At 46.4% G+C, this 20984-nt stretch overlaps 2 protein-coding genes across 2 annotated transcripts; both read left to right on the forward strand.

Annotated features, from left to right (window-relative positions):
* Positions 1 to 1883: 1883 nt before the first annotated feature.
* EI90DRAFT_3011842 (uncharacterized protein) lies at positions 1884 to 10895 on the forward strand (the record flags this gene model as incomplete). The annotated part of the gene is made up of 19 exons (XM_039056516.1): positions 1884 to 2332; positions 2399 to 2602; positions 2643 to 3039; positions 3101 to 3694; positions 3778 to 3909; positions 3968 to 4105; positions 4160 to 4654; positions 4736 to 5056; positions 5108 to 5272; positions 5331 to 5624; positions 5677 to 5919; positions 6356 to 7250; positions 7286 to 7598; positions 7655 to 8330; positions 8360 to 8559; positions 8625 to 8724; positions 8780 to 9166; positions 9419 to 10739; positions 10795 to 10895. 19 exons carry the CDS (start codon positions 1884 to 1886, stop codon positions 10893 to 10895), a joined length of 7425 nt encoding a protein of 2474 aa, XP_038922992.1.
* Positions 10896 to 18301: 7406 nt separating this feature from the next.
* On the forward strand, positions 18302 to 18958 carry EI90DRAFT_3116300 (uncharacterized protein; the record flags this gene model as incomplete). Its single annotated transcript, XM_039062881.1, has 3 exons — positions 18302 to 18376; positions 18598 to 18807; positions 18860 to 18958. 3 exons carry the CDS (start codon positions 18302 to 18304, stop codon positions 18956 to 18958), a joined length of 384 nt encoding a protein of 127 aa, XP_038922993.1.
* Positions 18959 to 20984: the final 2026 nt, after the last annotated feature.

Consider the following 20984-nt stretch of genomic DNA (forward strand, 5'->3'; position numbering starts at 1 on the left):
TTATTCTGTTCGCGAACACAAATACAACATATGAATCATTATTGTCCAAATCGTACTTATGTTTGCGAACATAAGTACGACCTGTGCCAGTACACCAACCTTTTGCATGTGAGGTTAGTGGAACCGGAATGTTTTCTGCCAACATCATCAATCTTTCCATCAAACTGGTAATGTCTTTCTGCACCATATTATGCCAAGGTTCTTTCTACTAGAGTGCTCGCACTTTGCTGGACTCTGCACTGCTTACTTATTTCCTTCGGTTACCGGGTATATTGTGAGACAGCGATGTAAACTTTTTTATTTGACCAAGAGATCAGTTTCAACATACAAGAATATGAAGTCAAAAAAAAAAGTCACCCCAGTGTTCGAAAGGAGTGAAGTATTTGAAGTATGATTGGGATGAATTTCTTGAATGATGCAAGTCTCATTGGTGGCAAGACGTTGCACATCCTCTTCGGATTGACTGCATGTGGTGCAAAGATGCTGAGTGCCAAAAAGATTGAAGAATTGGCACGATTTTGGTGGGGAAAGGAATACTTGATTATTGATGAGTATTCAATGGTGTTGCGGACATTATTTGCACAAATCTCAAGCATTCTGGAATTGGTACGAAGGCACAACTATCCAGATGAAATGAGCACAAAGGCATGGGGAGGGTTGAATGTTATCATTTGTGGTGATTTTCACCAGTTCAAACCTGTGGGACAAAGCCGAGGCACTCCACTATACTGGAACTTGAAGAAAAACAAACATATGGTGGAAGAGGCTATTGGGAGTGAGCTCTATGCCCAATTCAGCACGGTAGTTTGTCTCACACAGCAAATGCAGGTGCAAGATGAAGTATGGACCGAATTTCTGTGATACTGCTGACATGGCAAGTGTGAACAGAGGCACTTGACAATAACTCTTGGTGAGTTGAGGAAGCGAGATGAGGAAAGAAGAAAGTGAGGAGGGATGGTCAGGAGTGATCTTGGTTACTGTCATATCCATTCAATCCTGACCTCCGCTCTGGGCTCCCGGAACTCTGAAACTGACTCTGGAGCCCCACTTCCCTTCCATCACCTTCTTCTTGCCGACTCACAAGAGGTTATCCCACCTCCAGCTCCGACACCATGTTTGGTCCAACTCCGGACCATCCGGGGTCCGACCTCAACCTCAACACCTCCCAGATGAGTATGCAACTATGCTCCTGACTCCGGACCTCCGCTCTGGATCCCATTCACATCTCCATCTTGGAACTCTGGTCTTAGGACTTTGACCCCACCTCCACTTATACTCATTGTATTGGTTAGCCGATTCCATTTATTTACCTTTGCCAATATTCCGGAGTTTTACTTCCGAGTTCAGACTTTCCGGACTTACTTCCAACCTTGCAACTATTGCATTGTCCCATTCAATTCCGCTATTCTCCCTCATTCCTATTATAGGGGAAAACAGTGTCAGGGTTCCGTCACTGCAAGGGTTCCGCCATGTTAATTTAGGCAGGATCACCAGAATTTACGCGAACAGTATGGCGGAGAAGTGGGTTGTCAGTACAATAATTATAGAACCTAGACACAATAAATTATACAAGACTGATAATATCACAACCCTTGGTCCACCAGATTGATCGCGAACATTCTGGTGGATTGAAGGAATATTGAGACATAGGTCACCTACCCATGTAATGTCATGGTTGCCACCAGAATGTTCGCGAACATTCTGGTGGACCAAGGATAAAGTGTTGTGATATCAGCATTTGGGGAAATAATTATGCCAACCAGGTGAATGAGTCAGAATGGTAGGACTTGAGTAATGATGAGTAACAGTGAGGTGATTGATCTGATCGATTGATCGATCAGACGCTACAGCTCACCACCCACCACCATCATCACCCATCCACCATGGCTGGAAGCACAGCGCTCCCCAATGCGAATATCCAAGGCCTTTCACGCCACATGGTGATCTCAGAGGACCTGAGACGTTTGACATATGACAAGGCAATAGCAGTGTCCCATGCACTGCGTGAGAAAGCCTTCATTGGCATTTGTGAGCTGAAGGCTCACACCCACAGTTCTCTCCCTCTCACCTACGGTGTGAGGAATGCACGGGCCATCGATCAAGCCGGGTTGGATGGCATCAAAGATAGCATCATTGAGGACAGTGGTCCATCAAGACTACGACCAGATATGCCAGTTGTGCTGTTGATCCGGCAACCCTGGGTGACCAGTACTGACTGGCCAAAAATAATCACGCCAGATAACCATAAGTCATTGGCAGTTCTTGAACTGAGTGAGGTGGGTTGGCTAGCAGCAAGGGCTGGCCAATTGCAAGTTCTAAATGGACAACATCGGTATGATACATTATTTATCGGCTTTCTTTCGCTATAAATAATTTGATAATAATCATTATTCATCAGAATTGGGGCATTACAGGCTGCATATGCAGCGGTAGCCGGTGAGGTAAAGAAGTATGGGGAAGCAGTGGAAGGGAAGGTGGTTGATAATATGGCGACGTCGGAGGAGAGGGAAATATATCGGAAGGATGAGGAGAGGTTGAAGGAATGGAAGTTAAAGCTCCTAGAGCTTGTGACATGGCCTGCTGTGGTGTATGATTTGGGCAAGTGGAGGAAAACACAAAATTCGTATCCAAACTGACAAAAGCTTTTTAGATGTTTTGGAACAAGATGAAAGTATGGGGAGCTTCGTCATTGAGCTTCTCGCACGAAACAAGGATGTCATCGAAGTCATGGCATCAGAGGAAGAGAAGTTGGTGCCCGTTTATCAGCACCTTCTCAATGTCCAGGTGAGGACAGGGTGGAGGCCAACTCTGTGGCGGTCAGCTGCTGCGGCCAAGGAGGGGCCTGACGGGATTGACCTCGATATCCGCAAGGTGATGTGGCCAAAGCTCGGCACACACAGGAAGCTCCAGCGGATTGCAGCTGACGAAAGGTCCAATCGGGGACTGATGGAACTTGTCCGTGTCGGCAAGTACTACCGTGACTGGAAGGGCTTCACAATAAACCACATCTCGACAAAACTTCTTGGTCATACATGTGCGGTATGTTGCTTGCTATGTGAAATAATTATGTATGACATCATTGATTTCATCATTTCAACAGTATCTGTGGACATATGTCCAAGCACAAAATGAACGTCTGGGGCTTCTCATGACGGAGTCTGACGTGGATGATAACTTCGATTATGAGCGATTCGAGGCACTCCTGAAGGAACTGGATGGGAAGTTGACGCAAAAATCACGCAAGGCGAAAACCGAAGAGCTTGATGAACTGGCACTGCATTTTGTCAAGACGTTCATTGATAAAGTTGAGAGGATGCCCCCACTTGATGCATACTTCAATGTGGAGTTCTGGAAAGGTGTGGAGGATGCTGAGGTGGTGGCTGGGGTGGCGACGATTGTCAAGAAAGGGTCGAAGAAGACACAGCGGACTTATGGAGATGACGTTTTCCAGTTCTCACATCGGGATCACTCATCACGATATATTGACTACCGAACAGCACTATGGAGTACAGTCGAAAAGGTCCTTGAGCAAAACCGAAACATTCTCCCTGAGTCGGTGCTCCAAAAATGTCGCCATCGCTTCAACGTCCTCTTCTCTGGCATCATTCACAGGTGGCATATGATTCTGATCACAAATGGTCTCCTATCAAAGTTTGATGACATTTCAACAGAATATGAACAGTTTTTCAAGGAGGTATGTCACAATCATATTTCGTTTGTCTAGCCCTATCCACCATAATGTGTGTAAACATGATGGCAGGTATGGGCATATTTCAGTCATCCACCAAAATGTTCGCGAACATCCTGGTGGAGCTGGCCATACGTCTGTCATCCACCGAAATGTTCGTGAACATTATGGTGGAGCTGGCCATATGTCTGTCATCCACCAAAATGTTCGCGAACATCTGGGTGGACTATCAACAAATTATTATGACATGAGAATTATCAACTGATCTGTTGGCCATAGATCCATGCTTGGATTGACCCTGTCAATGCCTACATGATGGACATCACCCAACTTAACTACTTTGATGCATCCTATGCACTATTTGATGCGATTCTTCAAGATCCTTTGCTTGCTGTGGAGCCAGGGACTGAAGTGGAGGTATGTAGCCAGGATATACTTGTTGGATGGATGCCAAGCTCACCTGATGAACAGTTCACACATGTCGTGTTTAGTGAATTATTGCCATGCTTTAAACACTGGAAAATTGAATGGGATCATTGTGGATTCAAGCCCATCCCCTCACGCACCAATTCTTCTTCGCCACTACCTGGTGGGTTCTTTGAGCGTGGATCAACATATGATGTACGTGCCAAGACCAAGGCACGCGTCAGGGAGGCCAAGGAAAAGGTCCCTGATGATGACCCCTCTCTGGACCCTCCAGAGCCTGGGAATCATAAGAATGGCTTTTTGGGTGATGCACCATTCAATATCTCATGGTCCGATGAGTGCCTTGAATACCGCACATCCATCACCACTTTCCTGCGCTGGTATGACAACAACTTCACTCATGTCGATCTCGTCAAATTCCGCAAGGGCAAGGATGCTGTTGATCGTGCGATGGCATTATACCCACGGATTTCTCCTACCCAGGTTGATGCAGGACCAAATCACCTGCACCGTAACTCTGCAAAATGGCGCCTATCATGGGTGAGCTATGGGCTACATAACGAACTCTGCCGTCGCCCCCTCTTGAAGAGCGACACCATCACTTCTGCATTGCACTTGAAGGTCAGAGATGCATTGTCAATTTATGCACCAAGCCCACCCGATTTCCAACTCGTCATCCCAACCCGTGTTCGAAAGTCATTGACATACTTCAATCAACCTGAAGCCTTTGTCCGTGCCCTTGAGGGAAAATTGGATTCAAGTGATGAGGATCCTGAGGGAGGATCTGCAGCACAGGCTTATCATGCCACACGTGTTCAACACCGCCAACAACTTGATGGGCTAAGGAAAGCCTTCGAAGGAGTAACATTTATTCACAAGGGAGGGAAAGTAGATGGCCCAATTGATTCCAGTATCATAACAGCATGGAATGCATTTGAGCAGGTAAGGAATGTATATTGAATTTTCTGAATGATAATTGATTTGTTCACTTAGCACCTTCACCGATTCTCAGTCATAGCCTCTGTGGCAAAGGCAAAAGCAGCGCAAGATGCTGAAGGCTCTGCTGGAGAACTCCAATTATTTGAGGAGGATATTCGCCTGTTGGGAGGAATGCCACCTTCAAAATTCACATTCAAGAGTAGTTCGATTATGGCTGGGGTAAAATTATTGTCACTAGACTAGTAATGACTCTCCAGAGATCTAACATAAACCCTAGAAACGCCAATCAACATCCCCAGTGCTGCCAAAATGGCTCCGAGATGCACGGGATATCACCATTTCTGAGGCAAGTGATAACTACAAACATGCCAACATATCCATCAGACTCACCACTAAACAGACACATCAGAAGGCCCTGGATAAATTAGAGGATCAACAGGAGGAGCAGGATTATGATCCTGAACAAGGGGACCCTGACCGAGATGACACTCCATCCAAGTCTTCAGACAGCAGCAGTGAAAGCAGTGCTGCCAAGTCAACTGACAACGAGGAGCCTATGCCATCCAAAAAAGTAGGTCAATAATATGCCACAGTTTATGTGATACTTAGACACTTCAATACAGCCCACTAGGGTGGAAAAAGGTAAGGGGAAGGCTGTGCCTGATCCTGGCCAAAGGGATGTTGAAGACCCCACACCAGAGGATGATCCAACTGGATCGGAGCTTAGTGATAGGGGTGAGCCTGAGCAAGGCGTAAAACGCCCCCGGACATCTATTGAATCCACAGTAACGCCTGCTGCAAAGAAGCAACGGCCCCAGGATCCAATCAAGGAACCAAGACGTACCCGTGCAACAGCCAAAAAGGGTGTAAGTGAGGCTGCTCCCCAGCGACCTGGTGACCTTGTCTCAAACAGAGGTGGCATGCGTGGACTTGGCCAAAAATGATGTTCCAGGGCCCCATCCGTGTTCCGTTTCTTTTTCCTGTCTTCAGAACAATGTGTCTAACATTTCTGAAACACAAATAACAATTTGGTCATTGTACATTGTCACATAATCATAATAATTTGTGTTCTCCAGCCAGAGTGCTCCCACTCCACCTGAATGTTCGCGAACATACTGGTGGAGTTAGACATTTTGGAGACTGACTGCCTTGCTTTTCAGATGAAAGTATCATTGCCTTCAGCAAGGGAGTGGCAGTCCACCATGATGTTCGCAAACATTGTGGCGGAGTTGGACATTTTTGCATAGTAACCATATGATTTCCTTGCTGTTTTTCTGGGATCAGAAATACTTCCCATAACAGGCAATATTTCAAATTGGTGAAATTGGAAATATGCCATCATGTTGCCAAATTGGCCATATTTTGCTCATCTTCCCACTTCAACACCTGAAGGACATCTCATCCGCCGTGAAGATGGCAGCGATCTCAACCGATTCCTCCGATCTCATTGAGCTTCCCTCTGAGGAGGACACCATTCCCCCTTATGACATTCATAATCCTCTTGCAGAAGAGGGATATGGTGCTGTGAGACAAGATATCATCGCTCGCGCCCGCCTTGGCACAACTGAGGCTTCTAATCAACCTGAAATGCAAAAGTTTTATGATACACCATCTCGAACACTGCCCATGAAGACATTGCGCCACTTGTACATCAACAAGAATGGTGCAAGTGCCTTCAGCCTCTTGCAGCGCAAACATCGACTACACTTGGATCCCCAGTTCCATGAACCGGGAACCTCACGACAATATACCTTCCGTCTCAATGGACACTCCATTGACTTTTCCCTTAAAGTGCCCGATCGCTGTGGATTTGATGCGATCCTTCCTCCGAGCCCAATTGGGGTCCTCCCCACCTGGAGTTTTGACCTTGACCTGTGTGGTTCATTGCGGGACTTTCTGAATCGCAAGGGGGATCTTGGCTTTGATCCAAGGGGTCGCATGCTGTACATCGGAAAATTCGGTCATGACAGTGTATTTCTGGCCATGGCACCAAATTCGTTCCTTGATGGATCACTTGACCCTGTACCATGTGGCCACGTTACTGGACCTACTCAAATGAATACCAGCCATATTCGCATGGCAACGAGCATCATTCTGTGGTCAATGACCTATATTTCTGACCGGGACTACAGCACCCTAACTCGTTATGCCCTATTGGCGGAAATATTAATAAATACCAGGATGTCGCACCTTGGGTGTATGTGTTCTCCCCCAAATGATTGGATGGAGTAGTATGGCTTATTGGCACTCTTATTATTATTAGTCAGGAGCATAATGGGAAGCTTACCTTGCGGCGACGAGATGTTGAAAACATGCATCATGCCCTTGCACACTACTACACATCAGAATTTGTTGCCAATGCACCACCAACGTGGACAGATGATACTTGGTTCACAAACTCAACTCCCCTTGTCGTAACAATCAAGTATGGTCAGGATTTGCCACTGGATATGGTCAATTTGGAGGAGACATCAACGACATGGAACCACAATTTCAGTTTCCAACACATTTCCCGATGGAGCATTGCACTTGCCACCCATATTGTGTTTGTATTGTGTTTGGTTCTGTGCTAGAATTATTCTCTGATTCCCACCATTATAGTGTACCTTCCATTGTTGACACCGAAGTTCTTGATCCACAAGCTATTCTTGAAGAGTTTGGGACAGTCTTTGATGAGCATGGGCAGGTGATTGAAGATTTGGAGCATTTCGACCTGGAAGACGAGGATGGTGAACCAATTCCCATCTTTGACTCCCAAGGGGCACAGATCGATCGTAAGGAAGAGCTCTTCCGTGAAAAGGCAACCCCAGGGGGATTGCTTTTTCGACTAAATTCTGCCTCCCATATGTTTGATCGTGTCTATGGAAATCCCCGCCAATCAGACCCTTATCGGTCTGAGAGTGTCAAGACTCATACTTATCCTCAAGCCTTCCTGACCGATTATGGCCATGTTCAAGCCAATTCAGTCTTCCCTGAATTTCACAAGGCAGCACAGCTCATCAATCAAGCCCTCTTGGCTCCAAATGTGGAGGATGACAATAATAACCCCCCAACTCCGATGCCGAGCCTCGCCACTCTACACGTCATGGAGCCCCTCCCCAGTGGATGGAAAACTCGGATGACTCGGATGACTCTGATGATCAACACTCTGAACATGAAGTTCTTGCTCAACTCTCAGGCCATACAATTGAGCCAGTCAAGGGGATTTTTTTCCAAGGCTATAATCTACTTCAGCATCGTATTGCTCGCCGCTCTGGAGGTGCTGAGACAATGCATGGTACAGTGAGCATTGCACTTGCTGGACAGTTTGCCCAAGGCCGAGCAGAGGAACAGAGGGCAGCACAAGCAGAGGCCTATGTCTCCCGACAAATGCCTTATGAACGGATGCGCCAGAAATTGTTGACAAACAGTCACCAAGCTGACCAACGCCCACCAACAGACCTCCGACTTGAAAACAATTGGGTCCTCAACTTTACTGCAATCCCTGCAGATCGACGGACAGGAAGGTAATGCCATCTTCTATATTATATTATATTATTTAGTGACTCAATATTATAATGTGCAATGATAGGCATGTCATGGAACAGATCATCAAACCCTTGTTGGCTACATGGTCCAATCCTGGGGTTGTCAGGAAGCTGAAGCAGCATACAATTATTCTGGCACCTGGTGTGAGCAAGACAAAGACTGATGCAACTAATCATATAATTGATCTCTGCTGTTCAGGTGTTGCCTCGTCTCTATCTATGGGCAACTTATCCAGTTTTCTGGGGGATAGAACAAATCTACCACATGGAACAACGCCGAAAATCTGAAAATCATCGGCCTGATCAAATTTCCAGGGAACTTCTTGCTGCCCTTGAACGTGCTGGCAGTTTTGGTTTCTGTGGGGCTGGCAAGGTTCTGAGCACTTTTGTGATGGACCCCCTTCTTCTATCACTTGGAATCAAGGAAACAGGCTTTCCTTCTCTCAGCAAGATCGTGCATTTGAGTCCTGATGCAAGGGACACAATTACTGTGGAGGCAGACAAATGGCCTCGTGATGCTGATGGTGTTCCACGCTTTGCATCCAAGAGAGTGGTTGTATACAACTACTCACTTTCAACTTTTGATGTAAGTAGTCTTTTGTTTTTCGGATGCTAGGGTCTTTGCACAAATGGTTGTCAGTGCTGAAATGGACCATGTCCACCAAAATGTTCACGAACATTCTGGTGGACAGGCCCATAGCATTATCATGTTTATGAAATTGGGGCATGTCCACCAGAATGTTCACGAACATTCTGGTTGATGCCATAATGATGAAAGATTCTCAGATGCTCCAAGTCTTCCCATGTGTTCTGCCCACTGACTGCTTACTACTTTCAGTCTATTGTAGCCGAGTGCTTTGTTCGTCAAATTCGTGATGGCATCTACACATTTTCCGACTTGGCTTCCACCCCCATGTCCAAACATGACAAAATCATCCATGGACTGGCTGCATATGGTGTTGATGCTTTGCTGAAGGATGCCTTATATGAAGTGGAGAAGGGGGTTAAGCGTTACATTGATGGAGCAAAGTCACTTGCTGATGCTGAGGATCTTGGACGCTTTGCACGACAGCTAGAGGAATTAAAGCAACTGGTACACGTTGATCGTCCCTTTGATAACTCACAATCTGCCACCCAACGGTTGCTCCTTGTTCTCTGCACTTCACCCCATGCCATGAAGGGCATGTTCTCGGATTGTGCAGTTGATGTTCTCTCATGGGTCAAAGTACTGTATCGGATGGTTTCACCTCCACGACCTCCAAAGCCAGGCCCTGCCTCAACCCAGAAGATCACCATACCACAGATTGGGGCACCATTCTTCCCAGATGGCTGTGCCCGGCATGTGCTTCGCAGGGTTTTTGAAGCATTGCGGCAACTTGGTCAGCATGATGACTGGGGTGCCCAACAAGATTTTTGCTGCAACGTCATTGTCAAACAAATGGAAGTCTCCCACCTCTGCCGCTATCCTGCAGCTTTTCTGAATCCTGTCACTAAACGGCAGACAAAGTATGCTGTTTGGCACACCTGGACAGATTTCATCTTCCCTGATGGAGGTCCTCAACCCCATGCTGCTGAGGAGTCCAATGACCCAGATTATCAAGCAGCTCGACTTGCAAGCATCAAGCTGACAAGTGCAAACCCTCAATCATCTTGGACATGGATGGATACAAAGCTGTCTGACCTCACTTGGGTCTTTGAACGTTCTCGACTCCCCACTGATTGGATCACAAAGGACAACCTTAAGGATTCATTCACTGCTGAACTCACAAATTGGCTGAAGAGTGCTTACAGTGCTTCGAATCCACGTTTCAAGCTTGCATTACTGGCATCACTCATCATTACTGCTTGGGCACCAAACCACCGTGTCAAGGAGATAAGTGAGAAGATTCCCAAGAAAATCTCCCTTGGTGCAAATATGCGAGAATATGGCAACAATCTATGTTGGGATTTGGAGCATGGGCAGAGTGCAGCTGGTTGGAAAGCCCGCCCCCCTTTATTCCACCTCTGGTTACTCTTCATTTCAGGTGTCCTTAACACATCAAGTCCATGGTGGGGACGAAGAACTCTGAAAGAGCATTGCAAGGGCATCAAGAAAGCAGATCGAACTGCTGAGCAAGCTCTCAATGACACCATGTTTTCCAATTTCCGTGACAAGCACAGTATGTCTGTAGCTTATTTCATCTGACCACCAATGCTGACTGATATGCTGTGCAGGGAGCAAAGGAATAGTGATCGCTGTGTTGGCACGCATGAATCTTGTGAAGGCTCTGACACCCAAGGCATTCACAGCAAAAGCACACTTCCCCACTCTATAGAAGGAGGGGGCAATAGGCTATTGCCGCTGCACCCTCGGGATTTTCCGGGCTTGAAAAAAAGAGAAAAATCACACCTTTCTAACGGTACCAATCATTTGAAATTTGGTGCAGCCATTGAAAAGTTATAAGCGCGGACATTTCTGCACCCTGCACCCTTGACCTGAAGCCTCGATGTTTTCTCAGTCAGTTTTGAGAATTATGGGCGGCAATAGGCATTCCAGATAGCTGTGGGCGAGATCTACAAGATGAAAAAAAGAGGATGTGAATAGCTGCTCTGGGTAAGGAGATATGGGAAAAATAAAATTTGAAGGAAAAAAAGAATAAATAAATTGACAAGTGGACGAAAAAAATAGGGAAAAATGCGGGGTTTTTTGGAATGGAATATAGTGAGGAGATAGAATGGGGTGATATTTTATTTGGAATTTTTTGGGGAAGTTTTTTTTCGAGGGTGCAGGAGGGTGCAGAGGGTGCAAGTGAGGGTGCAAGTGAAATTAAAAGTGAAATATCTTAGTGAAGAAAATAGATATAAATATGGGGTGTTTTTCAGAGTGATATATTTAGGAGAGAGAATGGAATGGAATTTTTAAATAAATTTTTTTTGGAAAATAAATTTGGAGGGTGCACTCGGGTGCAGTGAGGGTGCAAGTGAAACTAAAAGTGGAATAAGTTTTGACTGGATGGATGAAAATTGAAATGGTTGATAGGGTTAGGAAGGTGTGATTTTAGTGAAAATTATAAAATGAAAAAAAGAGAAGTGGCTGTGCACTTTTTTTGCACAGCCACAGAGGAAAAATTTTGATAGGAAGAAAGTGGAAGGTGAGAAAGTCGGGAGAACAGGTTAGAACTGAAGTTGAGAAGGACTTGAGAAGACAACAAGACAACAAGACAACAATGCGACAATGCGACAACACGACAACTAGACAAGGCAAGAAGTGAAAACTAAAAAAAGTTCGAAGTGAAGTTTGAAGTCAATCTATTATCCATAGGGGTAATAGCCTTCTACCCATGGACTCCCTAGATGTTTTGAGACCTAAATATGGAGTAAAATCACAGCTTTCCAACGGTACTAATCATTAAGAAAATGGTGGAGCGGATGAGAAGTTATGAGGTGATCTTTGCGTGGACTCCCTTGGACTCCCATGGACTCCCTCACTTTTCTTGGAAGTTTACTTGAAAAAATTAGGGGTAATGGTGCATATGTTTTAGGTGTTACTAGGGCCTACTGAACGCAAAAAAAAGCAAGTGAATTGGTTGAGGGGTTGGTGAGTTATTGAGGAAAGAAGTAAAATTTGAAAGAATGTTAAATATCTCAAGAACCAGGGCATCAATAAAGACAACTATTGAACCAAAATAGGTCTACAGGCATCAAGAAACACTAATATGATTTTTTTGGAATTTTATCTATACTTTGACTTTTGAGCTCAGAGGACATGTTCAGCCAAGCAATCATACTACAAAATTCCCACGGTCCAGGAGGAAATTTTACTAAGTCAAATTTATATTGTGGCACCCTGGTCATGAGAGGGAAATTTTCGTAAGTCAACTTTATATTGTGGCACCCTCTTCACAAAGAGAGGAATTTTCCTAAGTAAAATTTATATTGGAGTCATTAAATGGCCCCAACTCATGGACTCCACAGATGTTTTGGCATACATAAATAGAGTAAAATTGTAGTTCTCTAATGATGCTAACCATATGAAATTTGGTGCAGCAGGTGCCAAGTTATAAGGCATTCTTTGGAGTGGACTCCCTGGTTTTTCTCCAGCAGTTTACTTGACAACATCAGGGCATTGTTCTTGAGAGTGCCAATTACCTTGGGATCTCTGCTTGGACCAAGTAGGTCTACTATCATCAAGCAATACTAATATGATTTTTGTGGCATTCTAATTGACTGTTTAATTTCCAGGGGTACAAAGGGGGTACATGAGTACATGTTTGAAGAATGCTGAATATCTCAGGAACCAGGGCAGCTATTGAGATGCAGATGGGACCAAAATGGGACTACATCCATCAAAAAATACTAATATGATTTTTTTGGATTTTTCTAGGCACTCTGATTTTTGGATATCCACTGGGTCTCTGAAAGTATTTTGCATTTTTCTCAATAATTTACCAGTCAATTGAGTCTGAAATTATATATTTAGGAAGCTATTTCCAAGGTCTATCCATATATGTAAAGTGTGTTGAGACCGTGGGAAACAGTGTGGACACTGCTCTAGACAGTGAGGTGATGGTGCACAGACAGTGGAAATTGCCAGACTGTATAGCCACAGACCATCTTTCACTGCAAGATGGTCACATGATCCCCCAATATTCTCTTCACAACCATCAACTGAGACAACATAATAATTTGACAACCTGGAGAATGGGTTGGGTTGGGTGGCAAAGGTAGTAATTGCGTGTTTTAGAAATCGAGTGTTTTAGAAGTTGCAGATGAGAAAATGACAGAGCAAAAGGAAGTGCCTTATCCCACAAGGAATACAAGCGCTTTCGTCTGAGGACTCATCAGCCTTTTGCCCTTAAGGTATTTATACTTTAGGGAGAGGTCTGTGCACAGAAACAGTGGGATGTTTCGTTAGAAACATCCCAACATCCTTATATAAGCATTTCCAATGCTTAATAAGCATGTACCAAGGCTAATCCGAAAATAGAAGTAATATATAGTTTATATAATGTATATAAATGTTTATAGGGTGATTTTTTGGACTTGGATGCTCGATTCCATTTTTTGGATGCTCGACCTTTGGGATGTTGGGAGTTGGAGTGGGGACTGGATGCTGGCGTGCTGGTGTGCTGGGATGCTGGGATGCTGGGAGGCTGGGAGGCTGGGAGGCTGGGTCTGACTGCCACCTACTATGGAGGCTCTCAAGGAGAAGTGCTGACACTGTCGGCACTTTGGATGCTGGCTCTGGCTGCACTGCTGCTGCACTGCCACTCACTATGCAGCCTCCCATGCAGAAGTGCTGACACTGTCGGCACTTTGGATGCTGGCTCTGGCTGTACTGCCACTGCACTGCCACTCAGTATGCAGCCTCTCATGGAGAAGTGCTGACACTGTCGGCACTTTGGATGCTGGCTCTGGCTGTACTGCCACTGCACTGCCACTCACTATGTAGCCTCTCAAGCAGAAGTGCCGACAGTGTCGGCACTCTGGACACTAGGATTGCTAGGGTTGGGTAGGGTTGCACTGCCACCTACTATGAAGAACTTCAAGCAGAAGTGCCGACACTGTCGGCACTCTGGATGCTGGCTCTAGCTGTACTGCCACTGCACTGCCACCTACTATAGAGGCTCTCAACGAGAAGTGCTGACACTGTCGGCACTTTGGATGCTAGGTCTGACCTCACTGCCACTGCACTGCCACTCACTATGCAGCCTCCCATGCAGAAGTGCTGACACTGTCGGCACTTTGGATGCTGGCTCTAGCTGTACTGCCACTGCACTGCCACCCACTATGGAGGCTCTCAATGAGAAGTGCTGACACTGTCGGCACTCTGGACACTAGGATTACTGGGGTTGGATAGGGTTGCACTGCCACCTACTATGAAGAACCTCAAGCAGAAGTGCCGACACTGTCGGCACTCTGGATGCTGGCTCTAGCTGTACTGCCACTGCACTGCCACCTACTATGGAGGCTCTCATGGAGAAGTGCTGACACTGTCGGCACTCTGGATGCTAGCTGACTGTACTGCCACACTGCCACTTACTATGCAGCCTCTCATGCAGAAGTGCTGACAGTGTCGGCACTCTGAACACAAGGATTGCTAGGGTTGGGTAGGGTTGCACTGCCACCTACTATGAAGACCTCAAGCAGAAGTGCTGACACTGTCGGCACTTTGGATGCTGGCTCTGACTGCACTGCCACTCACTATGCAGCCTCTCATGGAGAAGTGCTGACACTGTCGGCACTTTGGATGCTAGGTCTGACCTCACTGCCACTGCACTGCCACTTACTATGCAGCCTCTCATGCAGAAGTGCCGACAGTGTCAGCACTCTGAACACTAGGATTGCTAGGGTTGGGTAGGGTTGCACTGCCACCCACTATGAAGAACCTCAAGCAGAAGTGCCGACACTGTCGGCACTCTGGATGCTGGCTCTAGCTGTACTGCCACTGCACTGCCACCTACTATAGAGGCTCTCATGGAGAAGTGCTGACACTGTCGGCACTTTGGATGCTGGCTCTAGCTGTACTGCCACTGCACTGCCACCCACTATGGAGGCTCTCAATGAGAAGTGCCGACACTGTCGGCACTCTGGACACTAGGATTACTGGGGTTGGATAGGGTTGCACTGCCACCCACTATGAAGAACCTCAAGCAGAAGTGCCGACACTGTCGGCACTCTGGATGCTGGCTCTAGCTGTACTGCCACTGCACTGCCACTTACTATGCAGCCTCTCATGGAGAAGTGCTGACACTGTCGGCACTTTGGATGCTGGCTCTGGCTGTACTGCCACTGCACTGCCACTCACTATGTAGCCTCTCAAGCAGAAGTGCCGACAGTGTCGGCACTCTGGACACTAGGATTGCTAGGGTTGGGTAGGGTTGCACTGCCACCCAATATGAAGCCTCTCAAGTGCTGACACTGTCGGCACTTTGGATGCTGGCTCTTACTGTACTGCCACTGCACTGCCACTTACTATGCAGCCTCTCAAGCAGAAGTGCCGACAGTGTCGGCACTCTGAACACTAGGACTGCTAGGGTTGGGTAGGGTTGCACTGCCACCTACTATGAAGAACTTCAAGCAGAAGTGCTGACACTGTCGGCACTCTGGATGCTGGCTCTAGCTGTACTGCCACTGCACTGCCACCTACTATAGAGGCTCTCAACGAGAAGTGCTGACACTGTCGGCACTTTGGATGCTAGGTCTGACCTCACTGCCACTGCACTGCCACTCACTATGCAGCCTCCCATGCAGAAGTGCTGACACTGTCGGCACTTTGGATGCTGGCTCTAGCTGTACTGCCACTGCACTGCCACCTACTATAGAGGCTCTCAACGAGAAGTGCTGACACTGTCGGCACTTTGGATGCTAGGTCTGACCTCACTGCCACTGCACTGCCACTCAATATGCAGCCTCTCAAGCAGAAGTGCCGACACTGTCGGCACCTGGACACTAGGATTGCTAGGGTTGGGTAGGGTTGCACTGCCACCTACTATGAAGATCTCAAGCAAAAGTGCTGACACTGTCGGCACTTTGGATGCTGGCTCTGACTCCACTGCCACTGCACTGCCACTCAATATGCACCCTCTCATGCAGAAGTGCTGACACTGTCGGCACTTTGATGCTGGCTCTGGCTGTACTACCACTGCACTCCCACTCACTACAAGCAAAGGTGCTGACACTGTTGCTACTCTGTACACTAAGTCTGACCTCACTGCCACTAAATCTTCGCTCTCTCCTCAGTACAAAATTACTCTCAGGGCATGCAAATGGCTCAATAGGCAGCCCCAAATAACAAGTGTCCAATTAGGCACAGAGAGGTAAATATGAATGAATGGGGGAAATTATCATAGTGGATCAACAATTTAGCAAGTAACTAGAATCGCTGCTGTGCCCCTTGTGATGGGAATTTTTGTATCCAACTAAATCAAATAATGGAAATATTGAGTAGCGTTGTAGGAGAAATAACATATGAAGCTATATTATCAACTGGAGAGTAATAAAGGCTAAAGAGCCAGTCTACCCTCCATGCTACTTTATGCCGGAGTGTCAGGAACATGTCGGACGCATATCCGGATGATCCGCAAAGCGTGCAAAGTCATCCGGGCTCGTAAGGTCGGAGGGGCGGGACTTCAGCTTCAGCGACTCAGGTGGAGTGCGCTGCACTTCGTTCTTACGTTGTTGTCCCAATTTCAGACAGAAGCCTTACGATGTAGAGAAGAGACTAGGGGGGGAAATCCAAGTCAATATACGAACTGAGGTACACCCGGTGTAACCTACACGCGTTATAAGCACAAGTAACTAAATGGGCTGGCCCGGAAGGAGTGGCGGATCAAGCGCGATATTAATGAATGAAGAAAGAGACAAATAGTTAATATCTGCAAACTTGGTCAACAAAAGGCAAGCAACAACAATGAGTGGCAAAGGAGGAACAATAGTCTGCAGGCGAACAAAAGAGAAAAGGCCATCCAGCCGTCTAGCAAGCTGTCTGGTTGGTGGGCAGACAACAAAGAACCACTCGAGCAGGCAACCTTGGTTGGGAGGTATGTGCGTGGGGGAGGAAGTGTGGATGACGGTGACAGGTGGACGGATGGATGGATGGACGGATGATGATGTTAGTGGGCGGGACGGGCCAAGTGGCACTAGGGCGTGTTGATGGATGTGACGGATGTGTCGGGTCATGACATGGAGTCCGCAAATGCATGCGGCTTGGTAAATAGTAAACAAGCACACTTTTGCATGCGATCTCAGCAAGATATAAAAGAATTATTTCTCAGAAAGCCTGAGTGACAGATCCAACAAAGGAATCACAGTAAATTCACAGAAAAGTTCCAGCAAGAGAAAAGCTCTGCAGGGGTTCTGTTTCCTAGTAATTCTTGTTGGAAGTCATTGTGGTTAACGACGATCTATTTACCTTATTAGTTTGTCTGACGCGGTGTTGATGGGATCACCGCTGATACCCTTTTCCGCCTACTCTTTCTGTTCTATGCATTAACCCTTGCCGACGACCATGTGTCGCGATTGCAAGCGATATTAGTACTCGTTGTATAAATGGCGCGGGGCGCTAGGTTTTTTCCCTTTCCCTCAGTACTCAAGTTAGAGACTGAGGTGATATCCCTTTTGTTGTTTTTAACTTTCGTATAACTGACTGTACTCTCCGTGTTATAGTCCGTGCGTACAGGTAAAGAGTTACAATGTTATTAGTTCTCAAGTTAGAGACTGAGTCCGTGCGTACAGCTCTATTAATCATTTCAATTCTAACATCCTGAGTTTCAAAGACTAATGTACAACAAGGAGAATTAGCCAAAACACTCAGGCAGGCACAAAGATCTCAAGTGCACATCCCCAAATGAACAACGATCCCAGAGTTCGTCACTCTCGCAACAATTTCTTATTTGATCACCCCAAGAACACCAAGAAGGGAAGCAACAGGAATGCTGTATGTCGGTGAGAGCAAGTATAGGACTGTCCCTGCATATAAGCCCTAATAATTGTTAGGTGCAGACTTGCAGCTAGACACTGTTGTAGCAAGGTGACATTGCTGGAGGTGGGAAAAATGCCAAGGAATTCCGGACTCGAAAGTGACCTTGCAAGGTAACTCCTCTATGGCACTCTCCTCGCCTACCATCATAATTCTCCTCGTTTCCAGCTTTCCAATGATACCTCATTCATCCCAATTGGTCCAGTAGTTCATGAGATATTCATTGACAGGTGCTGTCGAGAGCACGTGAGGTTCAACACCATGTCGAACCATCCATATACTAAGGCTCTGTTCGGTAGAAAGAAACCTGTTTCTTTTTGTGTCTTCATTCAAAAGGTGACTGATTCTTTCTTGTTTCTTCTGCCACTTTTGTCAAGAAACGAGAAGAAACTGACGAGTGTTCGGCATGCCGGTTTCGTTGTCATTTCTTACTACAGCTTTTTTCTTATAAACCTCACACATGTAAATTAAGTGTGAATTATTGTTGCAAGTATGGATGCTGATCTTGGCAACACCCATCCCTCGATAACAAACGACGTCGTACACCCCGGGCCAAGGGGGAATCCACAAACCCACCTTCCAAGCGTGCTGTTTGGAAATCGCATGAGGAAGTGGAGCTTGTCCACTCCCTTCTTGAAGTTAAGCGTGCAGGTGGCACCTCGAATATCGGGTTCAAAGACAAGGTTTGGAACTCAGTTTCCGCACACTTAACTGAGGAATGCGGGACTGTGTTCAAGCCGAGTGCTTGTAACAATAAGTATGGCAAGGTGAGTATGAGATGAGTGACTGATCAGACCACTGACTATATCTCCGCCATAGTTAAAACAGATATACTGGGCCATCAAAAGACTTTCAGAGCAGTCAGGATTTCCGTGGAGCAATGAGAATGGTGCCGATAGAGCGATAAGTTTTTGTTGATACTAGATGCGATGTTTATCGTATATGATGGCATTTTAAAAAATAACGGTATAGGTACATACGGGATGCCCCAACACAAGCAGTTTCTTTCTTTCTACCGAACAGAGCCTAAGGATGTTCCATTTGGGACGATACTCCCTGGATTAGGAGGGTGGGTTGACATCACCAGTGTCTAGAGAGTGAACAGGTTTCAATGGTATTTGAGGGGATGAATTGTGAGAATCTAGCACGTTGCGAGTGCTCAGTTCTGAACAAGCCAACTAAAATGAATTGCTTATCTACCTAGCACGTTGTAAGCGCTAGGATATTTACAAGGTTTTTAGTCATCGACTAAGTCAGCGAAGACAAGAAAGCTCACCTCAGTTCTGAACAAGCGAACTGAGGGAGAGACAAGGGCGAAAAATTAAGGCTTTTAAGCCTTCTATGATGCGGCTGGAAAAGAGTGATCAAGAAAGGAATGACGGACAATCATGTAGATCATGTGTCCATGCGCAAGATATGCGTTGACCTTTCTCCTAATATGAATGTTGGGCATGCAAGTTTTGACTTGGCGCTGTAACCGCTCTATCACCTAGACTCGAGACAGAGAAAAGGGGGAGGGTGGTAGTGATTGTGTATGTGGTTGGGAGGTCCGGGTTTTGGTCTTGGGGCGCTACCGTGTCTACTAGAGCCTCAACTAAACACTCACATATGTCTCTCTTGGATGTCAAGGCCGAGGATTATGAGTAGAGGGGTGTTAGATGTTAGCAACAAGCTCAGGGGGGGCATGGGGTCGTGGATGGCGTCTTTGCCACTTGGATGTAACTACTTTTTACTCCTTCATGGGTCTATTCATTGCTAACTTGTTGTGTACATGTACAAGGTATTTTCTAATGTCCAATTAGGAACAGAGAAACAATAAAAGAAATATGAATGGGGAAATTGTGACAACGGGTCCCAGACGGAAATTGTAAAAGTTAACTCCGCAACACCGCCCGCCTATCCTCTCGCCAGCAACCTCCTCGTCTCCAGCTTTTCAACGAACCCTCATTTGTCCCAATTGGTGCAGTAGTTCCTGAGATATGGCCATTGACAGGTGCTGTCAAGACCACGTGAGGCTCTACACCATGCTGAACCATCCACGTATGGGATTTCCACTCTGGGAAATGCTCCGTGGGCAAAGGGGGAAGGTAGATCGTCACCAACGGGTAGAAAAACCGCTGGGTTTAATGTGTGGTTATGGAGGTCTGGGGAGGGGGTGAAATTGGCGGTGTGGTTGGGCATGGGGAAATTGACTTGGGACTGTCAGGAATGTTGGGAAAAATAAGGAATGAATAAGGAATGAGTGTATGGAGTGTTGGATAGTAAGGAAACGAGCAATGGAAGCATCCGCGGTTATGTATTGTGCATTGTTGGGTAGAATCCGCAGAATCCGACTTTTTGCCATGCACGGACTTGTCCTCACAACGTTGTCCCTTAAGAGGGGGCCTAGGGTTCCAGGGTTTGAAAAATCCCTAGGGCAGGATCCCTAGCCCTAACCTGGGTCATCCTGCCCTAGGGTCAAAAAATTCCTAGGGACCAGGTTCAGCTTGCCCTAGCGCTAGGGCATCAAGCAGTAGGGCACTCTAGCAAGTTTTACTTTGGCTTGCACATTTTTGTACCCCCTGGAGGAACAGAGTATGCATCACCGCTTGTGTCACAATATTGTAACAAAATATTGTGACAGAGGCATTCTGTTCCCCCTAGAGGAACAGAGTATGCATCACCGGTTTGGTCACAAAAATTGTGACACAAGTTGTCACTGCATTTCTGTTCCCCTTTGGAGGAACAGAGTATACATCACCGCTTGTGTCACAAAAATTGTGACAAAAAGTCGTCACAGATGCACTTCTGTTCCCCCTAGAGGAACAGAGTGTGCACCACCGCTTGTGTCACAATATTGTAACAAAATGTTGTCACAGATGCACTTCTGTTCCCCCTGGAGGAACAGAGTATGCATCACCGCTTGTGTCACAATATTGTAACAAAATATTGTCACAGAGGCATT

The sequence above is a fragment of the Cantharellus anzutake genome, assembly GCF_015039405.1.
Source record: "Cantharellus anzutake strain C23 chromosome Unknown EI90scaffold_3, whole genome shotgun sequence".
In the NCBI taxonomy this organism is placed as follows: domain Eukaryota; kingdom Fungi; phylum Basidiomycota; class Agaricomycetes; order Cantharellales; family Hydnaceae; genus Cantharellus; species Cantharellus anzutake.